The 14,073-nt window shown below is 55.8% G+C and overlaps 1 protein-coding gene across 1 annotated transcript in view; it reads right to left on the bottom strand.

The window, feature by feature from the left end:
• LOC119111197 (cadherin-23-like) overlaps positions 1 to 14,073 on the bottom strand; it is a 125,364-nt gene that overhangs the window by 14,501 nt on the left and 96,790 nt on the right. Inside the window, exons 9-10 of the mRNA XM_037235018.1 lie at positions 9,605 to 9,758; positions 3,118 to 3,225 (exon numbers count right to left, since the gene is read on the bottom strand). Of these exons, the coding sequence (XP_037090913.1) occupies positions 3,118 to 3,225; positions 9,605 to 9,758 (262 nt within the window). The remainder of the gene's footprint in view (positions 1 to 3,117; positions 3,226 to 9,604; positions 9,759 to 14,073) is intronic.

Here is a 14,073-nt window from a genome sequence, read left to right as displayed (position 1 = left end):
CAGGGCCGGTAGCGCGGAGGCGCCACTGTCACCGTGAGGGGCCGCTCAGGGTTGTCAATGACATGCACGGACGAGCCGGCGGGGCGGCGCGTTTGACTGCTGTTATAAGCCGATGTGTGACGCTGTAAAATCACGACCGCCAAGAGCAGCTCAAAGCGTTTTCAAGTCAGGTGAAAGTCATCACGTCAGCTAAGCTAGATCACGGAGCAGTTGTTGCGTCAGCTAAGCTAGATCACAGAGCAGTCGTTCGCGTCAGCTAAGCTGGGTCACGAAGCAGTCGATGCGTCAGCTAAGCCAGGTCTGGGAGCAGCCGATACGTCAGCTAAGCCAGGTCAGGGAGCAGCCAATGCGTCAGCTAAGCCAGGTCAGGGAGCAGCCGATGCGTCAGCTAAGCCAGGTTCAGGGAGCAGCGATGCGTCAGCTAAGCCAGGTCAGGGAGCAGCCGATGCGTCAGCTAAGCTGGGTCACGAAGCAGTCGATGCGTCAGCTAAGCCAGGTCAGGGAACAGCCAATGCGTCAGCTAAGCCAGGTCAGGGAACAGCAAATGAGTCAGCTAAGCCAGGTCAGGGAACAGCCAATGCGCAGCTAAGCCAGGTCAGGGAAGCAGCCAATGCGTCAGCTAGACAGGTCAGGGAGCAGCCGATGTGTCAGCTAAGCCAGGTCAGGGAGCAGCCAATGCGTCAGCTGAGCTGGCCAGGGAGCAGAAAAAGGAGAAGAGGTAGGAGCTTAATGAATACGGGCGAGGCGCTAGGTTGCCATCCGTGACAGTGCATTGGCAAGGCGGAGGGCGAGTGGTTGCTCCCTTGCGGGATAGTCTTTCCGGCTCCGACCAGCCATTCAACCAAAAAAAAATAAATATTTCAGGACGGTGTCGCGAGGCTCCGCCCCCTGGCGCAGGCAGGAGATTGCAAAACGGCCGGCGGCGTGACGGCCGGCCCAAAATCAACACTGACATATTGCGTGACATGGTTAAGCCCGAGTGTGTGGATAACCTTCTCCCGATGGCAGAGGTCGATGATAACCGGGCTGGGTTTGCCCTGGGACAGGCGGTGGCCTGGACATGCGATCGAAGCAGAGCCGGAGAGCATGATTCGCACCCAGTGATACCATCATGACGCGCGAGCATAGCACTGAAGCATGTCGAGCCAAAACCCCGACATATCGAGCCAAAACCCCGACATATCGAGCCAAAACCCCGAGCATATCGAGCCAAAACTCCGGTCACCATTTTACATCCCAGACGGACGCTTGCGACGGCGGAAGGTCGTTTTTCACGTTGGCGCTACTATTGGGCCGCTGCATCTCAAGCACATACTAACGTCGCGTCGTTTGTGAGGGCAGTACTGTTAAGAGTTAACTACGACAGCGGACTCGGCCCCGTCGTCACCACCGAGAACAGACGCCCACAATCTGCCCCCCCCCCCCCCACACACACACTCGCTTTACAAACAGCGCCGTCACCCACGGAGTGCTCCATTAGGCAGGACAGCGCACAACTGCGGGGGAGGGGGGGGGGGTGACCATGCAAGGGCACCACCCACGCCGTGTCCGGTATTCAATGGAACTGCACGAAAACCAGACCGTTAATATACAGCGCACTGAAGTAGCTTGTTAATCAAGTGCACCACAAAGCGGTGAGCTCGTTATCGGCAATCGATTTTCAACGAGCCCTCCCACGAAGCCCGCAGCGACCGCGCAGCGGGCTTCTTTGTAAACCGGGCCCCGTGGACGCGGCGAACGGACTGGGCTGAGACCGTATCGTCGTTGGCCGGTTCCACACACTGTCCCGTCATCGTCCGGGGTCGCACACCGTTCCGTCATCGTCCGGCGCTACTGTCCGTTATCGTCCGGTGCTGCACACTGTCCTTCATAGTCCGGTGTCGCACACCGTTCCGTCATCGTCCGGTGCTACTGTCCGTCATCGTCCGGTGCTGCACACTGTCCTTCATAGTCCGGTGTCGCACACTGCGGGGTGGTCTCCAGCAGGCCATGGTCAGTTCACTCCACTCTGTATTCGCCGGGTGGGCGCCATGACACGGCAGGCGGCCCACGAGTAGCCTCCGTCAGCTGTTGTCTAATGACATGCGCGTTGCAAATGTAAATCAGGGAATGAGAACGCGAGGGCGGCGCATGTCATCCATGTGAGAGACCGTCGAAGCGGCGTCTGTCGGTGAGCGATGTTTCCAGTGCAGAGATGACGGCCGTCTGTCAAACTTGGCCTGGATCGCTCTTCCGGCCAAGCCTGCACGGACTGCTTCGCCAGCATCAGTCAAGTCCGGCAGAATTTGGGGCCGAATGTAGTGGCGGGTTTAAAGGAATTGTGTCAGGGAAAAGTTTTGCTTTCCAAGAACGAGCATGATATTTATCCCACGCAATCAATCAAATAGTGACGTGATGGAGAGCATATTCAATAAGCAATACAATTGTGTTGTCTAGAGCGGTCCTTTCCACTTAAGTATATCAATAGCTATAAGTGAGCTCATTTCGTCTTTGCTGCTTGCCTCAATACCCTCAAATGTGGGACATTCATTTCAAATGCGGCTGTGCTGGCGGACGGTGCGGAAAGCTCTACCAGTCTCAGTGTCAGAGGTACGAGATGTGGTTCAGCTGTTCTCGGAAGGTGTTATCACGCCGGGTTTACACGAACAGCGCAAGTCCGGTCCAGGATCGCTGCTGGGTTTCACTGGTAATAGCAAAGAACAGCCGGGCCGTCATAAATCACAAAAATCTTTTTCACGAGGAAGGACTTCACGATAGGTGCTGGGTTACGCCAACTCATGTGCAATATCACGAGGGTTTAGTCTTACAGAACGTTTGGGACGAAATTTGGCAAGGCTGTGGAAACCATTCGGAGCACTGGCGATGATTGCATTATGTTTACGATGTTGTTGGCTGGTACATTGGCTGGCCGTCTGATCAGGCATTGGTCTGTCCTGAAAAGGACCGTTTGAAATATGGCATTCGCTCTCAAGCAAACTGCGATATGCCTCTAAAATGCTGCGTCAATAACGCCATTCACGAAAACAACCAACCGAATGATTACGCCATCTGTTTTGGCCCGGCGACCACGCCAACGGCCGCGACAGTGCGTGTGGCTGGAGCTGGCATCAGACGTACCGCCGGCGGCGCTCTCGTAGACGTTGGCCGTGTAGTCCCGATCGGAGAACTGCGGCGGCTGGTTCCCAGACACCAGTACCGTGGTGGTCGCCATCCGGTGGGAGTGCTCTGGAACGCAGCCGGTCTCGGTCACGTGACGAGCTGCCACACCCGTGGCCGTGGCAGCACGCACATTGTCACACTCAGAACTGTAGCAGCGGGCACACTGTCACACTCGGGATTGTAGCAGCAGGAACACTATCACGCCTGTGACTGTAGCAGCAGACACACTATCACACCCGTGACTGTAGTAACAGGCACACGATCACACCTGGGACTGTGGCAGCAGGTATACTGTCACACCAAGGATTGTAGCAGCAGGCACACTGTCACGCCCGCGACTGTGGCAGCAGGTACACTGCTACACCCGGGATTGCAGCAGCAGACACGCTATCACACCCATGAATGTAGTAGCAGGCACACTGTCACGCCCGTGACTGCAGTAGCAGGCACACTGTCACACCCGGGATTGCAGCAGCAGGCACACCGCCACACCAAGGATTGTAGCAGTAGGAACATTATCACGCCCGTGACTGAAGTAGCAGGCACACCATCACACCCGGGACTGTGGCAGCAGGCACGCTGTCACACCCGCGACTGTAGTAGCAGGCACACTATCACACCCGGGATTGCAGCAGCATGCACACTGTCACACCCAGGACTGTAGCAGCAGGCACACTGGCCATACTCCCAGGAAATTCTGAGATACAGGGCGCAGTATGTGCCAGCAGATGACGCATGCCGCTACGAGACCGGTTGTTCCGGTTGTATATAACAGCAACGACAAGACTGGTTGCACAGCACTACGCGATTAACAGTTGTATCAGACACCGCACAAACAGGTAGAATTGCAAGCTATTCGTTAAGGATTCGTTTAGCACGCGGTCGGATGGAGGTTAATCTGCCCCTTCCCCTCCCACCCCGAAGGTTTTTTACAAAATAGTTGCCGCGCCAAACTTTGCATAGCTGTGGGCAATTGAATACCAGATATTTTGGTATCCAGAATAAGATTCCCCAGGTAAGTCGCTGACCAAGGGCAAGTCAGTGTCAGGCCGTGACTGTCAGCGAAGGTAATCTCTACGGAAGCCCTGATTGTGGCGCGACAACGAATTGTAAAACCACGCCATACATGTTTAAGATGGTTTCTTATTCAATACAACATTTGAATTTAGTATTGGAACGCGTTCTATTGACCAATAGTCAGGTATGAAGGCCAGACCGAGATCAAAACCGATCTGCTATTTCTTGGCTGGCTGGCTCTGAAAAAGTGGCTTTAAGGGATAGTTTGTGGTGCCTATTTTGATTTTTTGACAAGAATTGCAACAGACATTTACTTCTTGAAGGTCAGAGTAGGTAGTCAGTCTAAGATGACCCAGATCAGCCCTTTGTTTTGTGAAACGTATCGCTTAAAGTAATCCTTAACGCTTATTCAAATAAACAAAATCAAAACAATCTGGTAAGCTTTTGGTCCCCATGACCTTCTGAGGTCAAACTAGGTCGCTGATCTAAAATCAATACCAGTGGCCTTTTGCTTAAAACAGGTACCTAGGCTGAAGGCGGCAGCATTAAGAGGACTGGAAAACGTTGGACACGTTGAGTCTGACCTTGTTTTATATTATTTGACCCATGGGTCATGACCTATAAGCTCAAATTTTGAACAAAGTAAGTTCACGTATAGCCCAATCCACTCTGTGAATTTGGTGGCTTAATCTCTCTTGTCTTTTAAGATATCAGCCTGTCGAATTACCCCCACCCCCACCCCCACCCACCTTTGCGAAGGGTATTCAACCGGCCATTCGGGTGCGTGTCAACGACTGTTCACAGGAAGCAAACCCACATACGTTTCAGCTTATCCTTACTATTTGAAAAGGTCAAAGCAAAAACCCTGTAAATAATGCGATGACTCCGTCGCGTGACTTGGTTGAACAACCACCAACCGTGTGCGAAAGGTCACGTCCGTGTTCGCCCGACATCTGTTAGAGATATGCTACGATCATATAAAGTAAGCAGCCCAACCCCCATCTGAGCACGACGGCACATTGTTCAGCTCCGTTCAAGCCCCTGCTCGCCAACCAGACGAGCACCGTCGTAAAATAGCACGGCGGGCTGGAGCCGGGTGTCTTCGGCAGCCACCTAAAGGTCAGACGAGCGGGCGGCGGCCGACGCAGGGTCCGCCGCGGCGCTGAACTGCGGCGCGCGGGGCGGCCGCGTCGGCCGAGTATGAGCTGGCATTACCGCGGAGCGTATTGTTTAATGGGCTGTCCAAATTTGACGCAGCCAAGAGCTTTGGACGAGCATCATGCCACGCAGCGTCGATAGTTGCACACAGAATGAACAGAGTGGCGCGGTGATTTGCATGATGGATGCATGCCACAACATTACATAATCGCGTATTCTTGCCTTTAGTTCGGTGTGGGACCCAGCAAGTTCCATTGTTTATGAGTCTGCCCTCAAACAAACCGACATAAATGCATCACATTAGCCATGTGAAGCCCACACATGGCAATCGATGAGATTATTAAGCAGGATCTAACGCGGAGGAGATATACGATGAGCTGTCTTGATATGGGAGATCGTCATGGCACTGGCAGAAAGGAAGATAGATGTTGACCGATAATCCATTAGCATACTGATTCTAGCAACCGATAACAACCGTCAGGGGCATACGCAAAGATTTACAATGAGGGGGGGGGGGCACAACTCACTGAAATTTTTCACTGAAAGCCGAGTTTAGCGTGCCACAGGCGCGCGCAGTTTCTTGTGCGTCGTAAAAGCACATTATGCGTTGTCGACCTTCTTATTTTCGCGAAGCTATCTGTAATTTCCCACTCCCCCTCTCTCTCCCTCTCTCCCGCACTCTCACTCTCACTCTCCCTCTCCCTCTCCCTCTCCCTCCTCTCCCTCTTCCTTCCCTTCCCTCTCCCTCTCTCCCTCCCCTCTCCCTCTCTCCCTCTCTCCCTCTCTCCCTCTCTCCCTCTCTCTCTCTCTATCCTCCTCCTCTCTCTCTCCTCTCTCTACACTTAAGAGAATGATCAGCAATTATGTGCATATTTTGAACAGAAATAAAAATAAGGGACTTAAGAAAACCATTGAAAACATTAAATTTTCGCGAAAAAACGATGATATGAATCGCAAGTAATCGGACAGCGTAGATACGTTACAAAGTTTCAGGAAATCATATGGCAGCAGCGAACTAGCCGCTTTCTCCGCTATGAACGCATTCCTTTTAGTGCCGGCATCGTAAGCTACTCTGATCCTACTCGGCTCTTCTTCATCTGTCGTCCACACCAGCGACTCCACATTAGACATGTTTTCGTCGCGGTGGGCGGGCCGAGCGCGGCGGACGCGCCCGCGCCGACACTGCATCCCGACATCAGGCGGCTCAGGACGGCGTGCCCTGGGGCTCAGTGGAGCGACCGACCTCGCTCCCTCGCTCACCTAATGGCCGCTCGGATCAGTCGCCGGTGGGCAGGAGCAGAATTCTGGTATCGGGCCCCACGACAGTGAGGAAGAGACACGAGATGAACACTGAGCAAGAAACTGTAATAATGTATGCTTCTATTTACAGACACGTCAGAGGGAGCTGGGAACAGGGTTTGGTTTAAAAAGCTGTGTGTGGTGTTGGAAGCAACCACAAATTGTACTACGTGAGCGTAAAAAGCTTTAGCTATACGCATTGAAACTCACATTAACAAGCCTCAGGTTGCAAAGTAGGTGCTAAGTTATCAAAAGCCAATAGCACACACCAGCATTTTCAACGCAAGTACAGCTCATTGTGCACTAAAGGCTCTCCCACGTACGGTTTGATAAATAAAACATAAAACTACATCAACTCGATCTCAGGTTATAGATGCATCATACGGATATTTCGGGGTCAATCCTTGCACTGATTCAGCTGTTCACTGCTGACTGGCGGTGACCTCCAGGATGCGCCAAATATGTCCATCCGGTAACATTAGAATGTGCGATGGCATATGTGTGACGCATCGTTTCTTTTAATTAGTTTGAGAACAAACGCAAAATGTCATCCAGTCCGACTTTGCAGCACAAGTTTGCGAGGATTTAAAAAGCCTAAAATTTCCAACACAATAAAACTGACTCTGTCGGTGCCAGTCGATAAGCCAAACAGGTGGCAAGCAAGGACAAAGCCCAGCATCACACCAAACGACGAATATCAACAGCACGTTGTGTGAACGCGTCGGAGCCAATGTCGAGTCAAAAAAGGACTATAAATGTGACATAAGGCACGAGCACTGGGCGGACGCCATAAAGCCATACAGCTAAACATCGCATGAATGTTGGATAGACGCCGTAAAGTGATGTGGCTAAATAGGGCATGAGTGTCGAACACACACTGTAACGACATGTGCCTAAACATGGTATGAGTGTCGGACAGGCGCCGTAGCGTCATGTGGCTGAACATGGCATGAGTGTCGGACAGACGCGGTAACGTCATATGACTGAACATGGCATGAGCTAACGCAATGTGGCTGAACATGGCATGAGTGTCGGACAGACACCGTAACGACATGTGCCTAAACATGGTATGAGTGTCGGACAGGCGCCGTAACGTCATGTGGCTGAACATGGCATGAGTGTCGGACAGACACTGTAACGTAATGTGGCTGAACATGGTATGAGTGTCGGACAGACGCCGTAACGTCATGTGGCTGAACATGGCATGAGTGTCGGACAGACGCCGTAGCGTCATGTGGCTGAACATGGCATGAGTGTCGGACAGACACCGTAGCGTCATGTGGCTGAACATGGCATGAGTGTCGGACAGACACCGTAGCGTCATATGGCTGAACGTGGCATGAGTGTCGGACAGACGCCGTAACGTCATGTGGCTGAGTCTTTGTGCCGCCAGCTATGATTAACAGATTGGGCAACAGCAGGCTTACGCACCGGCTAGGAGGGCGGGCAAACAGAACCTGGTCGATACAACCCCAAACTGCGACTGCCTGAGTGTAGATAAAAACATGTTTGATGACAGCAACGGTCGGCTTAGATCTGATATGCGTCGCCATGTCTTGCCACGAGGCGGCGAAAGACGGCACGCAGAATAGTGGAGTCTTGGCAAAAACCGGCTGAAGCTAGTTTTAGCCAGTAATCTTGTCTTAGCTGGTTCTAACTAGCTGAAACAGGTAAAGCCAGCCAGAACAAACCCAAACACGATATTCTTATGAACAGACTTTAAAAGATTGCACATGCACAGATCTTCGTAGTAAATTTTACCCAAATTGCGACGAATCAGGAAGGTATGAAAATGATGATAAAATGAAACTAACATAGCACCTGTACATTAGGCATGCATGATGGGTACCAATAGTTAAGAAAAATCTCACCCTGGGTTAAATGCATCTCAAGCATAGGTGCTGCTGCCATGTTTTGATACACCTCCGAGTTATACCATACTAAGAATCCAGTTATCATTATAACCATACATCACATATGAAATATTTGCCTTTCTCTCGAACGTGCGATATCTTGGTAAACTTCGCTGACGGTGTGTTCTACATCATCAGAATACCGCAACGTCATCTTTGTTCTTTTATGTGTCGCGGGGCAGCCAAAGTAAACTTACAATGTTTTGTTATGAAGGTACTTTAAACCATTAACTGGACAAAACTCAAGAGCACGATGCAGGCAAACTCATGCTGAGCTTTCGGGTTCTACTAGGTAGGCAGTCTGTTTTGGCCGTCCCTTAAAACGTACTTCAAACAGCCCCTGGACAAAACATGCCGACCTTGCAACAGATACCACCAGTTAGTTGCGAACAAAGTGAGAAATTGAGAAGGAGATGATGACAGTGGAAAGACGATAAAAAGAGAGGCTTATTTACAAATAAACACACAGATCACATGCGGGGATAGGAATGCAGCTACAGACAACAGACGCACTCCGGGGAGCGACCGTCCGGCAGACGGACACACTCCGGGGAGCGACCGTTCGATAGACGGACACACGCTCCGGGGAGCGGCCATCCGGCAGACGGACACATGCTCCGGGGAGCGACCGTCCGGCAGACGGACACACTCCGGGAGCGACCGATCGGCAGACGGACACACGCTCCGGGGAGCGACCGATCGGCAGACGGACACACGCTCCGGGGAGCGACCGATCGGCAGACGGTGACCGATCGGCAGACGGACACACACTCCGGGAGCGACCGTCCGGCAGACGGACACACATTCCGGGAACGACTGTCCGGCAGACAGATACACACTGGGAGCGACCGCCCGGCAGACAGATACACATGCCCACAGACCGCGCCGCAGCCCACGTCCATCAGGCCGCCTCCCCTCGCGCGCACGTCACGTTATAGTCTGCGGACGATTGCTGACGCCTGGTGAGGCGGCACGCGAGCCGGCGGCTCCATTTCCGATCACCGATCCGCGCCGGGCCAGGTTGGCGTGAGCTGGGACACGCACGCCGCGCCACCCACCCGGATTGACGGCGAACACGGTGAAGTTGAGCCCGCCGCCAGCCACCAGCCGCCGTCCGTTGGCGTTGTTGTAGATGTTGCCGTCGCTGTCGATGCGGAAGAGCCGTGGGTTGTCCAGGCTGTAAAGCACGTTTGTCGCACCTTGTGCTGCCACCTGGGGGTGGAAACGGGAATTAGAGACGCCGCCGCGGATGGCCGCGCCGCGCGGTGAGGCGACGGCGCGAGAGACCTTTGAAAACAGCCATATTCGTAAAATCAATAGCAAGGTGAGTCATTTCAAGCTGATTTTTACGTCACTGGGGTTTGACTGTCATTAGCCAACGAAAAGGGGACGTCGATGCTTGTGAAAGCAGTCCTCGATACGATAAGGTATGATAAGCGAAACAAATCAATGAAAAATACCTTAGAATCTATAACATCACCAATATGAGTCAAATTTGTATTTCGATGCTGTTCCGTTCAAGAACATACGTCGAATAAGCCCGGCGCTTGTTTCATGCATGACCTTATAAACCTAATCACGTGCATAAATAAATCAATCGAAAAAATTGTCAGCTGTGGAGAGTCAGCGAATTTATGAAACAGGAAAACTTCACGCTAGGCAGTGCTTGTTGTGTAGACCCGACAACACTATCCGATCGGGAAATGCCAGTCCAGCGGCAGAACTTCGTGGTAAAAGTGTAACGTGCCGCAATGCTCGGCACGGTCCACCGCGCCCTCTGACCTCATCTGACCTTGAGCGGCCGCTATTACCGGCCGCAGGCCATCCCAGTCGCAGACAAATAGAGAGCACCGAAACCACTCGAATGCATTCGCCCCTCCCATTCTCTTTCCCGCTTCATCCTGCAGCCTCGTGATGCCCCGTTTGCCCAGGACAGCCTGCAGGCGCCAGCCAGGAGTGGGCTGAGAGCCCCCTGATGGGGGCCCCCGTCCGGACGCCAAGCACATACCCCCGTAGAGGGCTCCCCGTGCAGGCTTAGTCCCGGCAGTTGGGTCTTCCAGGTAGATGTAGATGTGCCCCATCGTTTCCATTACCCATCATCCTATAGCCCTGATATGGTCATCACTGGCCGAAAGAGCTCCCATCCAAATAACCAAATAATCAAGCCACGACTAGAATGCATATTTCCGCCACGGGTAGGGTGGGAGGCACGTGCTTTAACTACGCCACGGAAGGACAAATAATCACAGATGTAGGAGCTGCATGAAAAACGGTCGCAACGAAGAGCATAGCACCAGCACATCGGGCCACGCAGCTCGACACGGCAGGTAAGGACAGCGGCGCAGCGACAGGGGTGTGCGGCGCACCTGTAGCACTGCTGGTCGTGGAGCAGGTACCACATCGCCAGAGACCCGCACAGGCCAGGATAGATCAGGACCAGACGGGACAGACCCGCCCAGGCCAGGATAGACCAGGACCAGACGGGACAGACCCGCCCAGGCCAGGATAGACCAGGACCAGACGGGACAGACCCACCCAGGCCAGAATAGATCAGGACCAGACGGGACAGACCCGCACAAGCCAGGCGGATCCGGCTGCTGTGCGCGCTCACAACCACGGAGCGACCCCTCCCCCCCCCCCCTTCTCCCCGGTGTCAGAAACGACGCGTGTGGTGGCTGGGATGTGCTGTCGCACCTGCCTCGGACACGACCCAAGCTCTATCATTCAACAAAGAACACCTAGCACCAGCGTTTCGGGCGTCGCTCACGCCTGGCTGCTGCAAATAAACGACATCGCAGCCCGGTTCCCTGGCCGCACCCCCGCCGAGTATCCGGCGCACACAACACCTGGCGGTGGCCCCCCTCGGTGTTGCACGTGCAGTCGGTGGCCACATCCGGTCATGGGCGGTGAAGTTCACCGCAAATCATCGCGCTGCATGGGAGAGGAGCCGGGGCTGGCGGCGCCGGAACGGCCGCGAGGACACGCACCGTGCCCGCTCTGAAGCCGGGCCGGTGTGACTGGCCGCCGGCGGGGGCCGTGAGGGAGAGGAGCCGGGGCTGGCGGCAGCTGGAACGGCCGCGAGGCCACGCACCGCGCCCGCTCTGAAGCGGGGCCGGTGTGACTGGCCGCCGGCAGGGGCCGCGGGACTTGACCGGCTCATCTGTCCAGGCTGCAGTCGAGAGGCCGCACGGGTGCAGGTCAATACATTCCTATATGGCCGCCGCCGGGAGCTGGGCTAAATGACCGACTAAGATCGGCGAGTCTGGGGCTAAATGACCGGCTAACATCGGCGGGTCTGGCCCCAGCCGTGCCTCTCAGGTTCAGATTACCTCGCCTGCTGGTGAGCGGCGGCTCTCATGAGGCGGCCTGCTCTGTCAACGACTGTGCGTGGCGCGGGACGGCTGGAACCGACCTGGTAGAACCGGTTAGAACCGATATGGGAAGTCAGAGGACCGGACAGAGCCGTCACCAACGCCGCAAAACGCCAAGACCGCGAGACTACGACACTTTAGAAAAAGGGATCGGCCGTGCTAGAAAATCGTTTCCAGTTAAATACGTGTGAAGTTGCGACATAATTCCATAATTCGTCTGCCACCTTAATTTTACTTTGCATCTTTCTTTTGCGCACTAGTGATCCTACAACATTTTGGCACTCCCACAGGTTCAATGGGGGGGGGGGGGGGGCAAGGAACACCTCAAAATGCTTCCATTATAGCAGAACCGTAGTCCATGATATCATGGCCAAAGTGGAAACGCAAAAGTGGTACTGTTTCAGATGTTTAAACGGCGGGTTTGTTGGGATTGAAAAAACTTTGTTCTTGACCAGAACAAGGCCGTTAATAAATTCAAAAGCATAGCAACCTAAAAATGAAAGAAATATCACCACTTAATAACACAACATATCGGTCAATTCCTTTAGCAATTCAAGAGCATGGTGCTGGGGCGTGTCAAGGTAACATAGGTGGTACGGGAGGTGTCTGGGGCTGGCTCGCGCCCGTCAGCTCTGCTGAGCCCCGCCCCCCCCCCCCGCGCTGCTCGGCGAGGGGCCGCGGTCCGCAGCGCACCGCTGACCTTTCCAGCGACGGGTGCGCTGTTGGCCCCGGTAACGGTGGTTCTGAGTCGGCCCGCGCGGCGGCGGCGCGGCGCCAGCCGTGCCGTGACGCTCGTGACGCTAGCGTGACGCCACCGTGACGTCTCGTGACGCCGCCGCCTGCCAGCGTTACACCGGCGAGGCCGCGCCGCACCGTCAGGGGCGGAGACGCGTATCGATACAGCCGATCCGCGGCCAATCCGCCGGCCGAGGTTCGTAAACCACGCCGATAAGCCGCGGCCCGCCGCGTGGCGACGCACCGCCCGCTGCCGGCGCGCCGCGCCGGGCCCGGCGTGTTTCACGTATCTGTGCTCGGCGGCAAAAACGACGCCGCGCCGCCGCTGCCCGCCAGCACGTCATGCCATTCGCCGCTACCGGAACCGGGCCCCGTAACAATACCGGGCCGGGAGGGCGCCAGCCGCCAGGTATGCGGCAGGTATGGCCGCCCCTCCCCGGCCGGCGGCGGGCCGCGCGGGGCTTCGCACGTGGCGCGCGCGCCGGGGCCCGCGCACACGTGCGGGGGGAGCCGCGGCGATCGATACATCATGTCGCCGGTAAACTTGTCCGCTGGCAATTAGGCTGCAGGTGATCAGCGCCGCGTCGACTGACGGGCTTCGTCGCTGCCGTCGGCGCTGACCGCTCGATGCGGACGGCCGCGGCGCGCGGCGCTACCGGCGGCGACGCGACGCAGCGACGAGCGGGCGCGTCGCACGGCCGGGTCACCCGGCCGGCGGCGGGGGGCGGGGCGGCGGTTGACAAGGCACGGGCACAACGGCGCCTTCTGGGAACACTTGCCGGCCGGCGGCGGCGGCAGGTCGCTTCCGCCACCGACTACAGCAAACGTTAATGGGGCGTCAGGTCGCGGTGGTGTCGCTGCGCCCTACACGGTTAAGGTGGCGTCCCCGCGCCCGGCGCGTGCCGGCGGCGCGAGGACACGGGCCGCCGGGACGCGGCGCCGGGGCCAGACACGGAGATACCATCTCGTCACGTGGCGCGCAGCGCGCCGGCTCGCGTGGACTCGGCGCCGGATCAGGCCCGTCTCGCTGCCGTCCATCAGGGCTGACGCACATATGAGGCGGTCGGCCGCAGGAGCGGCGGCGCGGTAAGATTGGAGCGCCGCAAGCTCAGCTCCTCCCTCTACCCCCCTTCCCTCCCCGCATGAGGACGGCCTCGTCTCAAACCGCATTCACCGGCGCGCCAGCCGAGACCCTCTTCAGCGTAGCGGCGCCCCTTGACCGCCTGAATGGGCTGGCGGCACTTTGGGCGGCGATAAAGCGGCCTGCTCCTAATCACCGCCGGCGAGTCCGGCCAGGATGACCTTTACGACCGGGTCATTTGCCGGCCGTGCAGTCATGCAGTTTGTATTGCCCGCAGCAATAGAGTCATGCCCGCTGCTGCTGAAGAGCGGCCGGCGTCGCCGGAGGTTTACGCACGACA

Source organism: Pollicipes pollicipes, unplaced genomic scaffold, assembly GCF_011947565.3.
Source record: "Pollicipes pollicipes isolate AB1234 unplaced genomic scaffold, Ppol_2.1 Scaffold_7261;HRSCAF=8764_pilon_pilon_pilon, whole genome shotgun sequence".
In the NCBI taxonomy this organism is placed as follows: domain Eukaryota; kingdom Metazoa; phylum Arthropoda; class Thecostraca; order Pollicipedomorpha; family Pollicipedidae; genus Pollicipes; species Pollicipes pollicipes.
This window is presented reverse-complemented; position numbering and strand designations above follow the sequence as displayed.